The sequence below is a fragment of the Thamnophis sirtalis genome, unplaced genomic scaffold (genome assembly GCF_051295495.1).
Source record: "Thamnophis sirtalis isolate CommonGarterSnake01/CBP01778 unplaced genomic scaffold, rThaSir2_p1.2 scaffold_2, whole genome shotgun sequence".
NCBI lineage: Eukaryota > Metazoa > Chordata > Lepidosauria > Squamata > Natricidae > Thamnophis > Thamnophis sirtalis.
Genome location: NW_028261382.1, coordinates 36,963,215 through 36,976,676, shown reverse-complemented (window position 1 = coordinate 36,976,676; position 13,462 = coordinate 36,963,215). Strand labels below are relative to the sequence as shown.

General features: G+C 52.6%; 1 protein-coding gene across 1 annotated transcript in view; it reads left to right on the top strand.

Moving 5' to 3' along the window:
* TTLL11 (tubulin tyrosine ligase like 11) overlaps positions 1–8,331 on the top strand; it is a 27,338-nt gene extending 19,007 nt beyond the window's left edge. The window contains exons 7-9 of the mRNA XM_087704859.1: positions 4,129–4,386; positions 5,572–5,678; positions 7,785–8,331. Of these exons, the coding sequence (XP_087560985.1) occupies positions 4,129–4,386; positions 5,572–5,678; positions 7,785–8,068 (649 nt within the window). The 3' untranslated portion in view covers positions 8,069–8,331. The remainder of the gene's footprint in view (positions 1–4,128; positions 4,387–5,571; positions 5,679–7,784) is intronic.
* Positions 8,332–13,462: the final 5,131 nt, after the last annotated feature.

Sequence of the window (13,462 nt, the reverse complement as noted above, 5' to 3'; positions counted from 1 at the left end):
TGAGCTGGAACCTTCATGTTCAAGAGCAGTTTACCTTTGAAGGCAAGGAGGGCTGCTCTTGCTTCCCCAAACCTCCACTGGACGGTTCAGAGAGCAATTTAAAACCCCTTGCCTGATTCTTTCAGAGTTATCCGGTGAGTCATTGACTCCAGCAAGATAGGAAGGTGGGCAGGGGGCCAAAGACAGCTGGGTTTGCTTGGGGTTTAGAAATAGTTTGATTAAAACAAATGTCCCCCCCCTCCCCACCCCATTTATTGCCGAGAACGAACCCCCCCCCCTCTCCTGCTTTGGCAGCGTTTCATCGCTTCTGCAATTTCTCTCTCTGCCGTCTGCAGAGCTCAGATGGCCCAGAGCAAGCCATAAAACCCATCTTGTCTTCTCGTCTTTGTTGAGACACTAAAGCTGATAACGATGCCCCTGCCTCTTCCATTTCAAGCGTAATTTATTCCGTGGGTCTGAGCAGGGAGGGTGTGTGTGTGTGTGTGTAGTGCGGGGAGCTGCCTCTTGCCATCCGTGAGCTGAATCATCTATGGGGCTCCTGTGTGAGGTCCCTCGGCTCAACCCCAGATGATGGGGCAAGAGCCGAGGTGGCGCAGTGGTTAAGAGTGCAGTACTGCAGGCCGCTTCAGCTGACTGCTATCTGCAGTTCAGCGGTTCTAATCTCACCGGCTCAAGGTTGACTCAGCCCTTCCATCCTTCCGAGGTGGGTGAAATGAGGACCCAGACTGTGGGGGCGATATGCTGACTCTGTAAACCGCTTAGAGAGGGCTGAAAGCCCTATGAAGCGGTATATAAGTCTAACTGCTATTGCTATGGTTTTGCTCCTGGTTTGCTCAGGGGGAATGGGTCAGAAACCACGGTGGCTCCCGGTCCAGGGGATCGGCCCTCCCTGCCTGCCCAGAAGGGTCCTTGGCTAGATTGGGAGAATTTTGGAAGAGATCTGTGGATCCGCTAAGGGGAGAATTGATCCTGGGGAGACCAGACCAGAAGGAGACATTGGGCAAGCGCCAAGAACAGTGAGCCAAGCAGCTGGTTGTCTTTTAAGACGTAGATGGCATCTGTCATCTGCACGCACACACCAAACCCTTGCACCAGCCTCGGCTCCTTCTGTCTATAATCCCGATTTTCCCAGCGTAAAGGCTCTTTAAGGGACGGGCAGGAGGAAGGCGGTGGTCTCAGGGACCCTCAATTGTGGGTCTTCTCCCCAAACACCTCTGACTTAAGGCAGACCGCCGGCCAGCCCCTCTGCCCACCGCCTTCCCCCTCACTTCCGAGACCTCCCTCCAAAAGCACCGCTTTCCTTTTTTACGTCATCTGCCTCGTCTGCAGGTTCAACTCCCAGGGAGGGGCATTGTCCGGCCTGCCTGGGGGAGGAGGGGGGGGTGAGGAGGCCATCAGGTGTAAATGAAGAGGTGCGGGAGATTAAATCTCGTAAACAGAAACCCCTCCCTCCGGCCTTTGGGAGGAAATAAAAATTCTGTTCAGAAAGCCGGGCAGTGTTTTCGTAGCCTGGATGCCTCGCTCTCTGCCCACCCAGGGGAGAGGCGACATGGGGCCGCTCTGTGGAACTGGGGGGGGGGCATTTCTGCAGGGGGGCTCCATTGTGTGGCTGGCTGCATGTTGGCCAGAAGTTGCTGGCCATTTAGAAGTATTTTCCATTGCTGGAAAATGTACTGTTCCGCTTGTGGTGGTTTTGGGAAGGAGGAGAACTCAGGACCTCCTTAATTCCTTCCATCCTTCCATCGTAGCAGATATTTGGGGGGGAGCAACAGGGGCCTCTTTGTGGTTGCTCATCATTTGCCCCCCCAAAGGGGGGGCGGCTGTTGAGAGGCTGTGAAATGGGTTATCATGGAGGAAGTACAACCTGCGAACTTCACAAGCCAAGATGAGCTGCGGTGGCGCAGTGGTCAGAGTGCGGTACTGCAGGCAACTTCTGCTGCCTGCCGCCTGCCTACAATTTGACAGTTCGAATCTCACCAGGCTCAAGGTGGACTTGTCCTTCCGTCCTTCCTAGGTGGGTCAAATGAGGATCCAGATTGTTGGGGAGGGCAAGAGGCTGACTCTGTCAACCGCTTAGAGAGGGCTGGAAAGCACTATCAAGCGGTATATAAGTCTAAGCGCTATTGCTATTGCTCACATTCACCTTTTGGGAGGTCAGTTGTAACTTTAATGGTCATTAAGTGACCAGTCCTAAGTCGAGGATTGCCTATCGGTCAATAAGCCCTCCCTGAAACTCTCCTCCTCCATCTGGAGGGCTCCGGACCTCCGCAGAGAGCAGAACCTCCTGCCTGGGAAGACGGCCGCTCGCTAACGGCTTTGGGGCTTATTCGCTGCTCTCCGGGTCCCTCGATCCCGGCTGTAAATCTCGTCGCTCAGCCTTTAATTAGCAGCTGGAACTGTAGCCGAGGGAGCAAAGGGAGCAGCACATTAGCATAAAGATTAAGTGCTCTAAGAAGGAACAGAGAGGATCTGGTGCAGATAGCAGGGAAGCATTAATAAATTAGTAATCATGTATAAAAGATAAGCCGTCCTTGGGATGTTGAAACGCCGGGGCTCAAATTGAAATTTTTGCTCCCTCCGCGGCGATGATTGCTTCCCAGACAGGCCTCCTTTCCTTCTTCCACCCAAGCCGGTTCATCGTTTCTCCAGGCTGATCCCGCCTGGATGAAAGGCACAGAATTAGGGAAATAAACGTGTGGAAATCAAGCTTTTTAAGCTAGGTGACCCCTAGAAGGCTTCTAGCCTGCCAATTGCATCATGGATGCAAGACTCGACTGATGAAAGCTGGCGTTCTTCCCCCCCTCCCCAAACTTCTCTGGGGCTGCTCTCTGCCTCCAGTTCCCAGGCTTGGTGGCTTCTTAGTGGTTAGCAATAGCAATAGCAATAGCAGTTAGACTTATATACCGCTTCATAGGGCTTTCAGCCCTCTCTAAGCGGTTTACAGAGTCAGCATATTGCCCCCAACAACAATCTGGGTCCTCATTTCACCCACCTCGGAAGGATGGAAGGCTGAGTCAACCTTGAGCCGGTGAGATTAGAACCGCTGAACTGCAGATAACAGTCAGCTGAAGTGGCCTGCAGTACTGCACCCTAACCACTGCGCCACCACGGCTCCTGGTTTCCTAAAATGGGGTTGCAATTTGGCCAAATCTAGAGCAGGGGTCTCCAACTGTGGCCACTTTAAGCTTGTAGGACTTCAACTCCCATAATTCAAAGCAAAGCTGGCTGGGGAACTCTGGGAGTTGAAGCCCGCCAGGCTTAAAGTGACCATGGTTGGAGACCCCTGATCTAGAGAGTTGGGGGCTTCCTGCCTGCCACAGATGTGGAGGGTGGGATTTCTGTTGTCCCTGGTGGTCTTGTTGGGCCCCTCCGACTCTGGAGGTCTTTTGAGCCGAGGTGGCACAGTGGTTAGAGTGCGGTACTGCAGCCACTTCAGCTGACTGTTAGCTGCAGTTCGGCAGTTCAAATCTCACCAGCTCAGGGTCGACTCAACCTTCCATCCTTCCGAGGTGGGTAAAATGAGGACCCGGTCTGTGGGGGCATTATGCTGACTCTGTAAACCGCTTAGAGAGGGCTGAAAGCCCTATGAAGCGGTATATAAGTCCAACTGCTATTGCTAACTGCTATCATTCATTTGCTATTGGTTTTACCATCAAGGTTTGGCATGATCAAAGCGTGCAGAATTTTAGAAAGTGGCTTTTAAGAGATGGCGTTCAGTGTAAAAACAGAGCTGATGGGCACCTGGCACAATGTCTGCCAGTCCGCACAGGACTTTTCGTGCCCTTGGGCGACGGAGATGGGCACCCGGGAAGTTTCCATGCCTCTTCATTTGGGGCTGTTGCCTTGTTTTCACTTCTGGGGTTCCATGGGGCAGAGGAGGACGCATACAGGATTAAGATTTTTGTAATGAACACAGAGACGAAAGGAGCCCTCTTTCTTTTCTCTGAACAACACTGGGGCGGCCACGCGTGGCCTAGCAGGTTCAATAAACGCCCTTTTAAAATTTTTGTCAATAAAATTCCGTAATTGCTCCATTTTGCGTGGGGTCATTGAGTCCTGGCACCTCCAGCTCCACATTACATGAACGCGGGCATCCTTCCCTTTGGGGGTCTCCCTCTTGAACTGCAGCGCTGAACCAGTGGAACTGCCAGCCCAGGAGAAGGAGACCTTCTACCAGGAGGAGCTGGAGAACAAGTCCGAGCTGAGGGAGAGCCCCCCGCCGGAAGCAGGGCCCCCCGCCGCTTGCCTGAAGGAAGTCTTCCCCAAGTATGCCAAGCAATTCAGCTACCTGCGGCTGGTGGAAAGGATTGCCGCTCTCTTCATCCGCTTCCTGGGGGTGAAGGGGACCACCAAGCTGGGGCCCACCGGCTTCCGGATGTTTATAAGGTGAGGGGGGGGGCTTTCCAGGCAGAGCAAATGAGAGCCCTCCATCCAGTGGTGAAATTCATTTTTTTTCTACCGTTCTGTGGCCGTGGCTTAGTGGGCATGGCAGGGGGAGGATACTGCAAAATCTCCCATTTCCTCCCCACTCCAGGGGAAGGATACTGTAAAATCTCCCATTCCCACCCCACTCCAGGGGAAGGATACTGCAAAATCCCCATTCCCTCCCCACTCCAGGGGAAGGATACTGGAAAATCCCCATTTCCTCCCCACTCCAGGGGAAGGATACTGCAAAATCCCCATTTCTTCCCCACTCCAGGGGAAGGATACTGCAAAATCCCCATTTCTTCCCCACTCCAGGGGAAGGATACTGCAAAATCCCCATTCCCTCCCCACTCCAGGGGAAGGATACTGCAAAATCCCCATTCCCTCCCCACTCCAGGGGAAGGATACTGCAAAATCCCCATTTCCTCCCCACTCCAGGGGAAGGATACTGCAAAATCCCCATTTCTTCCCCACTCCAGGGGAAGGATACTGCAAAATCTCCATCCCCACCCCACTCCAGGGTAAGGATACTGCAAAATCCCCATTTCCTCCCCACTCCAGGGGAAGGATACTGCAAAATCCCCATTTCTTCCCCACTCCAGGGGAAGGATACTGCAAAATCCCCATTTCTTCCCCACTCCAGGGGAAGGATACTGCAAAATCCCCATTTCTTCCCCACTCCAGGGGAAGGATACTGCAAAATCCCCATTTCTTCCCCACTCCAGGGGAAGGATACTGCAAAATCTCCCATTCCCTCCCCACTCCAGGGGAAGGATCCTGTAAAATCTCCCATTTCTTCTCCACTCCAGGGGAAGGATACTGCAAAATCCCCATTTCTTCCCCACTCCAGGGGAAAGATACTGCAAAATCTCCCATTCCCTCCCCACTCCAGGGGAAGGATACTGCAAAATCTCCCATTCCCTCCCCACTCCAGGGGAAGGATACTGCAAAATCCCCATTTCCTCCCCACTCCAGGGAAGGATACTACAAAATCTCCCATTCCCATCCCACTCTGGGGCCAACTAGAGGTGGTATTTGCCAGTTCTCCGAACTACTCAAAATTTCCGCTACCGGCTCTCCAGAACCTCCTGGATTTCACCCCTGCTTCCATCCCATAATAACATGCCTCTTCCCCCCCCCCCCCAGGAACAGCAAGATCACCAACAGCTGCTTCAGCATGGCTGCGGGAGACATTCTCTACATCGACATCACCCGCCGGGGGAACGGGCTCGGTGCGGACCAGCGGGAAGCTGGTGAGTCCAGCTGGACAAAGCAAGGTCCCTCTGACCGCCTTCCCCCCCCCCATGGGAGATGGAGACCAAGCAGAGACTGGACCCGGCCCCCACCTGGCCATGCCAGGATCTGTCCTTCCCCCACCTGGGAGGGGGCTGGCCGTAACCCATACCCTTGGCCCCCCACCCTTGGCCACAGCGTGCCAAGGTCCATCCTCTTGGTCTTCAAAGTTGGTCAGGCATCACCGATTGGGGGCCACCCTTGCAAACATCTCCCATAATCCCCAGCCAGCCTTCCCAGGTCCTGGAAAGCTGGCCTGACTGCCTCTTTCCTTGAGACTTTTCTCAGCCCTGATGCGGCATGGATTACAAAGACCATCGGGCTGTCTGGGGTGGGGTGGAAGGGAAGGGGGAGAAGAGGAGGCCAGACATGGGGAGCACAGGCCAAGGAGCCCCCAGATCTCAGCCCTGGAGGGAATCACCTTGGGAGTGGGGGGGGGCTTGGCAGCCACTGGGCCAGGTGAGCAGAAGGGCAGTTTTTGGGTTTTGCGAGTCCTGCCGAGTGAAATTAACACGCAATTAGCGGGAGAGAAAGTGTCATTTCCCCCACCATTTATGGCAGTGGTTTCCAAACTTGGCAACTTTAAGACTTGTGGACTTCAACTCCCAGAATTCTCCAGCCAGCTCTGCTGGCTGGAGAATTCTGGGAGTTGAAGTCCACAAGTCTTAAAGTTGCCAAGTTTGGGAACCACTGATTTATGGCTTTGGATGAGACCCACCATCTGCTCCATTGTTCCGTCTGGATGAGCTCCTGGTTTTTGTCCCGTTTTTTCCCTTCCTCGAGTTCTGTTGGGCTTGCCTCTCAAAGAGAAAACTTTCGGGTTCTTCCGTTGATCGATGTGGAATGAATTTGTCTCATCTCTGCTTTGGGGGGGGGGAAGAAGAAACAGAACGTGCGGTGGGAAAACACAGAAGAAATGCGGAGCGTGGGAAAGAGGCTGCTTGCGTGGATGCAGGGAATGAAAATTAAGATGAGGAATTTAAGCAGCGCTCGGGGGGGGGGGGAGCTGAGCCAGAGAGCAAGGCGAAGGAAGGCACGCTGTCAATCATCACAACGATAATAATAATAACGAGGATGAGGACGACGGTGCTTGAGACCCCGGCAGTAAGAAATAATCCATAGCCGAGCGTGAAGTCCACGAGAAAAGCACCGTTTGGATGGATGCACAGAATAATATCCATTTTGGGGGGGGGGAGTCTTTTTTGTCAAGGGGAGACCAGCCCCCTCCCCTTTTCATGGGGAGGAAAGGGGGGGGGTCTCCTCTCTGTGGTTTTAATATGCAATCTGGATTACACAGAAGCGTCTCAACAGGAAGTCCCCCCCCCGTGCTCCTAGCCTGTCTGGTACCCTGAGTTAATTGTCAGGTTTTATTAAAAATTGTAATGGATGGGATTTATTTTAATATCCCCCAAGCTGCTCTCTGTGCCAGGCGATGGAAATGAGGCTGCGTCCGGCTCCAGGGATGCGGGGGGGGGGGCGGGGGGAGAGAGACCCGTTTTCTTGCCAGAGGCAGTAAGAGAGAAGATCTGCGGGAAGCAGAGAGGGGATGGGGGGGGCTCTGCGGATGGCAAGGGGGAGGGTCTGATTTATTTACCCTTCCGAAGAGCTGGCCAGGTACCCTAAGAAGCCAAACTCCAACGCTTGCCCTGAGATAAAGCCCCTCTCTGCATGCAAGGACGGAAGGGGAGGCCAGCAGACAGGCCCAGAGTGGTGCCAGCCGCTGCCCACCTGGCCATGAAGGGCTTGGGCAAAGAGACCGCAGCGCTTCCCGAACAATCCTCTTTTCTGGGCTGGTGCCATGTCTTGGGTCTAGTTAGCCCACCCTGGGGATTGGCAGCCAAGCCTGGGGGGACAATGCAGCTATAGGGGGGTGTATGGAAGGGGCAGCGGCCAGCCTGCCAGAAGCTTCAGTGCTTGGCGATGGCCCATCCTCACCTCCAAGTGGGTGGGACTTCTAGCCGATGCTGGAGGCCTCCCATGGGCTGGTTGTTGGCCTCCTCAGCGTCATAAATCAACTCAAAGCTCCCCTTTTGCTCACCTGCCCTCTTCCTCCTCCTCCCCCCCAGGGATGAGCCTGCAAGGCTTTGTGGAGGCCATTTGCTTGCTAGCCCAGAGGAGGTACAAGTCCCTCTCGCTGCACGAGCAGGTGGAGCTCCTCCTGGACTACTGCGAGTACAACTTGGCCGCCCTGGATGAGAAGCGCCTGACCTGCAGCCGAAGCCTCTCCAGTACCCAAGCCACCCTGGTCACCTGCCCGCAAGACCAGCTGCAGCTCAGCCCGGCCACGCCCGCCTCGGCTGCCTTGCACAGAAGGCAGAAGTTTGTCGACTGCAGGAGCTCCCAGCCCTGAAGAGCCCTTGAAGGTCCCGCCGGCCTGATGCCCAGCCTGTGCCGCAGGAAGGGTAGCCGTGCCCAGCCCTCCCTTTAGAGACATTTTTTTTTTGGGGGGGGCTGCGTGGCTTGACTGATACTCCTCAGTCAAAGTCCTTTTTGGCGTGGCCTGTTGGCGCATCATCAGAAGGGAGAGGCGAGGGGGATCCTGGATCTAAGCACATCTTCTGCAGGCACGCAGAGGCATCTCCAGTGAGGAGCCCCCTTGCCCGAGGGAGCCCAGTCTCCCAGGGGATGGGGGAGGGGAGGGGGAAGGTTTGGCAGGAAGGGCAGAGGTCACAAGATTGGTGGGGCACAAAGTGAAGAGGGTGAAGAGCAAAACATACAGTGAACTAAAATCCTATTTATCTTTGCCAGCTGCTTTGCAAGCATCGTCTTCATTGGGGGGGGGGCTAGGTGTGTGTGTGTGTGTGTGTGTGTGAGAGAGAGAGAGGCAGCATGGGAGTGTTTGTGTTGCACGGAGGGGGAATCCCAGAGGTGGGTTCCTACCAGTTTGCATCAGTTCGGTAGAACCGGTTCGTCAAATCTACCGAACCGGTTAGAAGAGGTTCCACCAGTGGACCCAGAAAGCAGGCCACACCTACAGAAGAGGTTCCAAAATTTTTTGAAACCCACCACTGACACACACACACACACAAACACACACAGACAGACTCACAAATAGAAAGAGAAAGAAAGGAAGAAAGAAACAAAGAAAAAAAGAAAAAAGAAAAAGTGAGAGAGAGATGAAAGAAAAAAAGGAAAAAGGACAGAGACAAAAGGAAGGAGAGATAGAGAGAGAGAAAGGAAAGAAAGAAAGAAAGAAAGAAAGAAAGAAAGAAAGAAAGAAAGAAAAAAAACACATGGCCGGCAAGCCACTCCCACCAGGTCACATGGCCGGCAAGCCACTCCCACAAAGGAAGCCACACCCACAGAGTAGGTTCGAACATTTTTTGAAACCCACCACTGGGGAATCCCCATCCCATCCTGATGTGGAGCTGCTACTGAAAAGAAACGAGGGGAGGGGGCTTTTCCCATTGAGTGGTGATGGAGACCCCCCACACACACTCCTGTCCCTCCGCTCAACAGCAAACAGGAACCCTTGTTCCCCTCCAAAGGCTGACCAGCTGGCAGGATTTGGTGTTAGTCCTCCTGAGCAAGGCATCCTGGGGGAGGGGTGTCTCCCCCCCCACCTCCCACCTCCCAGGCAGAGTTTTTGGGAAATGTTCCCAGGCTGAAAGCAGCTTCTTCAGAGCATCTTGATGCAATCCCAATCACGGGGGAGTTTATGTCTCTCATGGGAGTAAAGCAGTGTTTCTCAACCTTGGCAACTTGAAGATGTCCGGACTTCAACTCCCAGAATTCCCCAGCCAGCGAATGCTGGCTGGGGAATTCTGGGAGTTGAAGTCCGGACATCTTCAAGTTGACAAGGTTGAGAAACACTGTCCTAACCACTGCTGGGGAATTCTGGGAGTTGAAGTCCGGACATCTTCAAGTGGGCAAGGTTGAGAAACACTGGAGTAAAGAAATCAACAGGCCTTTTGGGGAGGGGGAGATTTCAGATCGGTAGGTGGGCTTCCTCCCTCACCTACCAGGAAGCCCGCTTGAATCTCATGCCCTGTGGGCGCCTTGGCAACTCCAACCTGACCCGGGTGCCAGCCTCACCTCCGCCACTCATTCAGGGACCCCAAATCCAGAGAGGGTCTTTTTGCCCACTTTAGGGAACTCTGCCCCCTCCCCATATCCCAAAAGAGATCCAGCCAAGACTGCTTGGCCCTAAAAAAAAAAATCAGATCCGGAGAATATTTAGGGGAACTAAGGAGGCCTGCTAAATCAATGATCCGATTGGCCAAGAGATCAAATTTCAGCGCGAAGCCTTTGTGTTATGGAACAAAAGGTGATAATGAAACACTTTCATTAAGAAGGGAAATAAAACGGATATTGTTGCTAAACAACTTAATTCCCCGGAGGATTAAATGAAGGTATTCAATATTTACCATTGATTTGATTCCTGCAGATTGCAGCTTTTTTTCCCTTTGTTTGTTTTTTTCTCGAAGCTTATTATTCTGCTCCGCCAGATGCAAATGCGTTAGTTAGTTTGTGCTTTTTTCAAAAAACAAAAAACAAAAAAAAACACCCTTACTAATATCAGAAATAATGTTCTTTTCCAAATGGAGCTTTCCGTCGACTTTCTTTTTTAAAAAATTAATTAATTTATTTTTTATCAATTTCATTTATACATTCACAATTATATGATCTCATAACTGTTATTAATAATATGTATTTATAACAATTTTCCCCTACAGTTGACAATATACTTGAAGATTGCTTTTTTAACATCCCATAGATCCATCTTATCTTACAACGGTCCTACTTCTTCTTCCCTCCCTCCCTCTTTCCTTCCCTCGTTTCTTCTCTCCTACTCCCTTTCCTTCCCTCCCTCCTTCGCCTTCCCTCCTTTTCTCCTTCCTTCCCTCCTTCCTTCCTTTCCTTTCTTTTCTCCTCTCCTTCCTTTCCCCCTTCCTTTCCTCTTTCCTTCCCCCCTTCCTTCTCCAAGGTGGCGCAGTGGTTAAATGCAGCACTGCAGGCTACTGCTAGATCAGCAGGTCAGCGGTTCAAATCTCACCGGCTCAGGGTTGACTCAGCCTTCCATCCTTCCGAGGTGGGTAAAATGAGGACCCAGATTGTTGGGGGCAATATGCTGACTCTCTGTAAACCGCTTAGAGAGGCCTGAAAGGCCTATGAAGCGGTATATAAGTCTACTGCTATTGCTATTGCTATTGCTATTGCTCTCCTACATTCCCTCCTTCCTTCCCTCCTTTCTTCTCTCCTTCTCTCCTTCCTTCCCTCCTTCCTTCCCTCCTTTCTTCTCTCCTTCCTTCCCTCCTTCCTTCCCTCCCTCCTTCCCTCCCTCCTTCCTACCCCCCTTTCTTCTCTCCTTCCTTCCTTCCTCCTCTCCTTTCCCTTCTCTTTCATACTAGGTAAGGCGAGATGAGCTATCCGTCGACTTTCTAAACATTAAGTGTCAATGTCCTTATAAATAATTAAAGGAGGGGGGAAAGGGCAATGGTAGGAAGGCATTTTGGATAGGCCTGCTAGCTAGAGAATTTGTGGGTTTATTTGATTTTTTCAGCCTAAAACAATCAAAAGGGATAAGGCGTTTTAAAAACAACAACAACAGGGATTTAATTAGCTTAGCCGTTTCCTTCCTAAAATTAGACATTTTTTTCCCTCCCCATTTCTGCAAATGGTGGTTTTCTCTATTTTAGCTCCAGGGTACCTGATAATACCTGGTATTTGTTTCGGGGGGGGGGATTCAGAGATTAAAAAGGAGCACAACTCCAGGTAAGGTCTCTTTCCTCTCCTTTAAAGACGGTCTCTCCATCGAGATGTAGAGGCAGGCAGTGCATAATGCAGGAGGCTGTTAGTCATGCTTCGTTTCTGACATGCAGTTTTCAACAGGGATAAAACGGTTTGGGGGGGGAGCTTCCGTTAGCGGGTTTTGTTTTACAGGCCCCGGGAATTAAATCGGGAATTAAAAGACGCCGAAATGGACACGGAGACCTGGAGAAAAACACCCAAATGTAAGTGTTTCTCAACCTTGTCAACTTGAAGATGTCTGGACGTCAACTCCCAGAATTCCCCAGCCAGCGAATGCTGGCTGGGGAATTCTGGGAGTTGACGTCCAGACATCTTCCAAGTTGACAAGGTTGAGAAACACTTCCCAAATGCCTCCTTCCCTGCCTCCCTTCTTGGGAATGTGGCAGCCCAGGTTTTGCAGTGCTTGTAGTCCTCGACCTACAACCAAAATTGCTCCTGCGGTGGGAGGAAAGCTCTTTTGCCCCACTTTAAGACCTTTCTTGCCACGCTTGCCAAGTGCATCACTGCAGTCGTTAAGTGAGCGACACCGTTGCGGGGTGACTCTGCATGCCAGAAGGTGGGGACCGCGTGACCCGGGGAAACCTAGAACCGTCATAAGTCCATGTCAGTTGCCAAGCGTTTGAGTTTCCATCACGTGACCCTGGGAAAGCCGTGTGAAAAAACAGCCACCGCTCGCTTTTTTCAGGGCTGTCGTAACTTCAAAGGGTCGCTAAACAAAATGGTTGTTAAGTCGAGGACTCCCTGTATTTGCAGTGACGCAAGGTGCCCCCCCCCTCCCGTCCCCTTGTCCTGGTTCATCCCCTGGCTTTACCAGTTGGGCTTCTGCTTGTTACGGGAGCCCCAGAAGGGAAGGCGTCCTTCTCCACCACCCTCGGAAGCGCGGGAGGCAAGAAATTTGTCTTATTATCTGCCATTTGTACGGATAATCTGTATCGGCAATTACAGTAATTAGATCAGGTAGCTAATTGCCACCTCCGTGGGCCTCGTCTTGTCTCGGCGGAGGGGAAGAGACGAGAGAGGCAGAGGGGAGATGATGGGGGTCCCCTCCGGCTGGGGGATCGGCTCTGCAGCCGGGCGGAGGTGGGCAATCCGTGGCTGCTCCCCCTGCCCTCATCCCTTGGCCATATCTCCTTGCGTGGCTGGCTCTTGAGCGGGGGGGGGTGAAACTCCTGCATCCCCCTCCCCAGTTGCATTCCTTCCGCCTCCTTCAGCATCAGACAGGGGGGGGGCTTGTGCAGCATGGAAAACCCCCACTTAAAAGGCTTGTGAATCTAAAGGACTGGAACTAGCACAAGGCTACGAACCCCCATGAATTTGGGACTCGGACCGGCCTCCTTTCCCCCCGTCCCCTCCCCATCCTTCTGAGCTTCCATTTCTAATTTTTCTCAGCTCCTCTGATAAGCCAGCGTGCTGAGGAAGAGCTCAAATCCTCAGTCTTGGCTATCAAAATCTCAGCGCTGGGCTGGCTCTTTTCAGCAACCGGCTGCTAACGAAGTGGTTAAGGCAGAGCCCATCTTCCAGACCCATTTGGTCCAGGGCCCCTGGCGAGTCCCACCCCCCCACTCCCCAGTTCTCCCCTTTTGCTAGTTTTGGCCAACTAACTGCCCAACGATTTTGCAAGGGCCTCACTTCTTTTAAAGCACCCCAGTTTGCACATTTAGAAATGGTTCTGGAACGGCTGTGGTGGTGAGCAGAATCCGTTGTGATGGGGTGGGGGTGTCAGCCTGTTCTTGAGCAGAGTGGGGCAGCCCTGGTTTTTAAATTGGGGAGGGGGTCCTGGTCACACCCTACTTTTAGCATTGCTTGTGTACAACTATAGGCAAGCCTGGTTCTGCTTTAGCCTCTCCCACCCACCCCCCTCCCTGCAGGCCCCATCTTTGCACCCTTAAAACCATGGTTGACAGAGGGGAGTAAAGGAAGAAATCTACAAGTGCAGAGGGGAAGGTTGGAGACCCCACAGGCTGTGCTGTGGCCCTGTGCCTGCCTGCAGCTG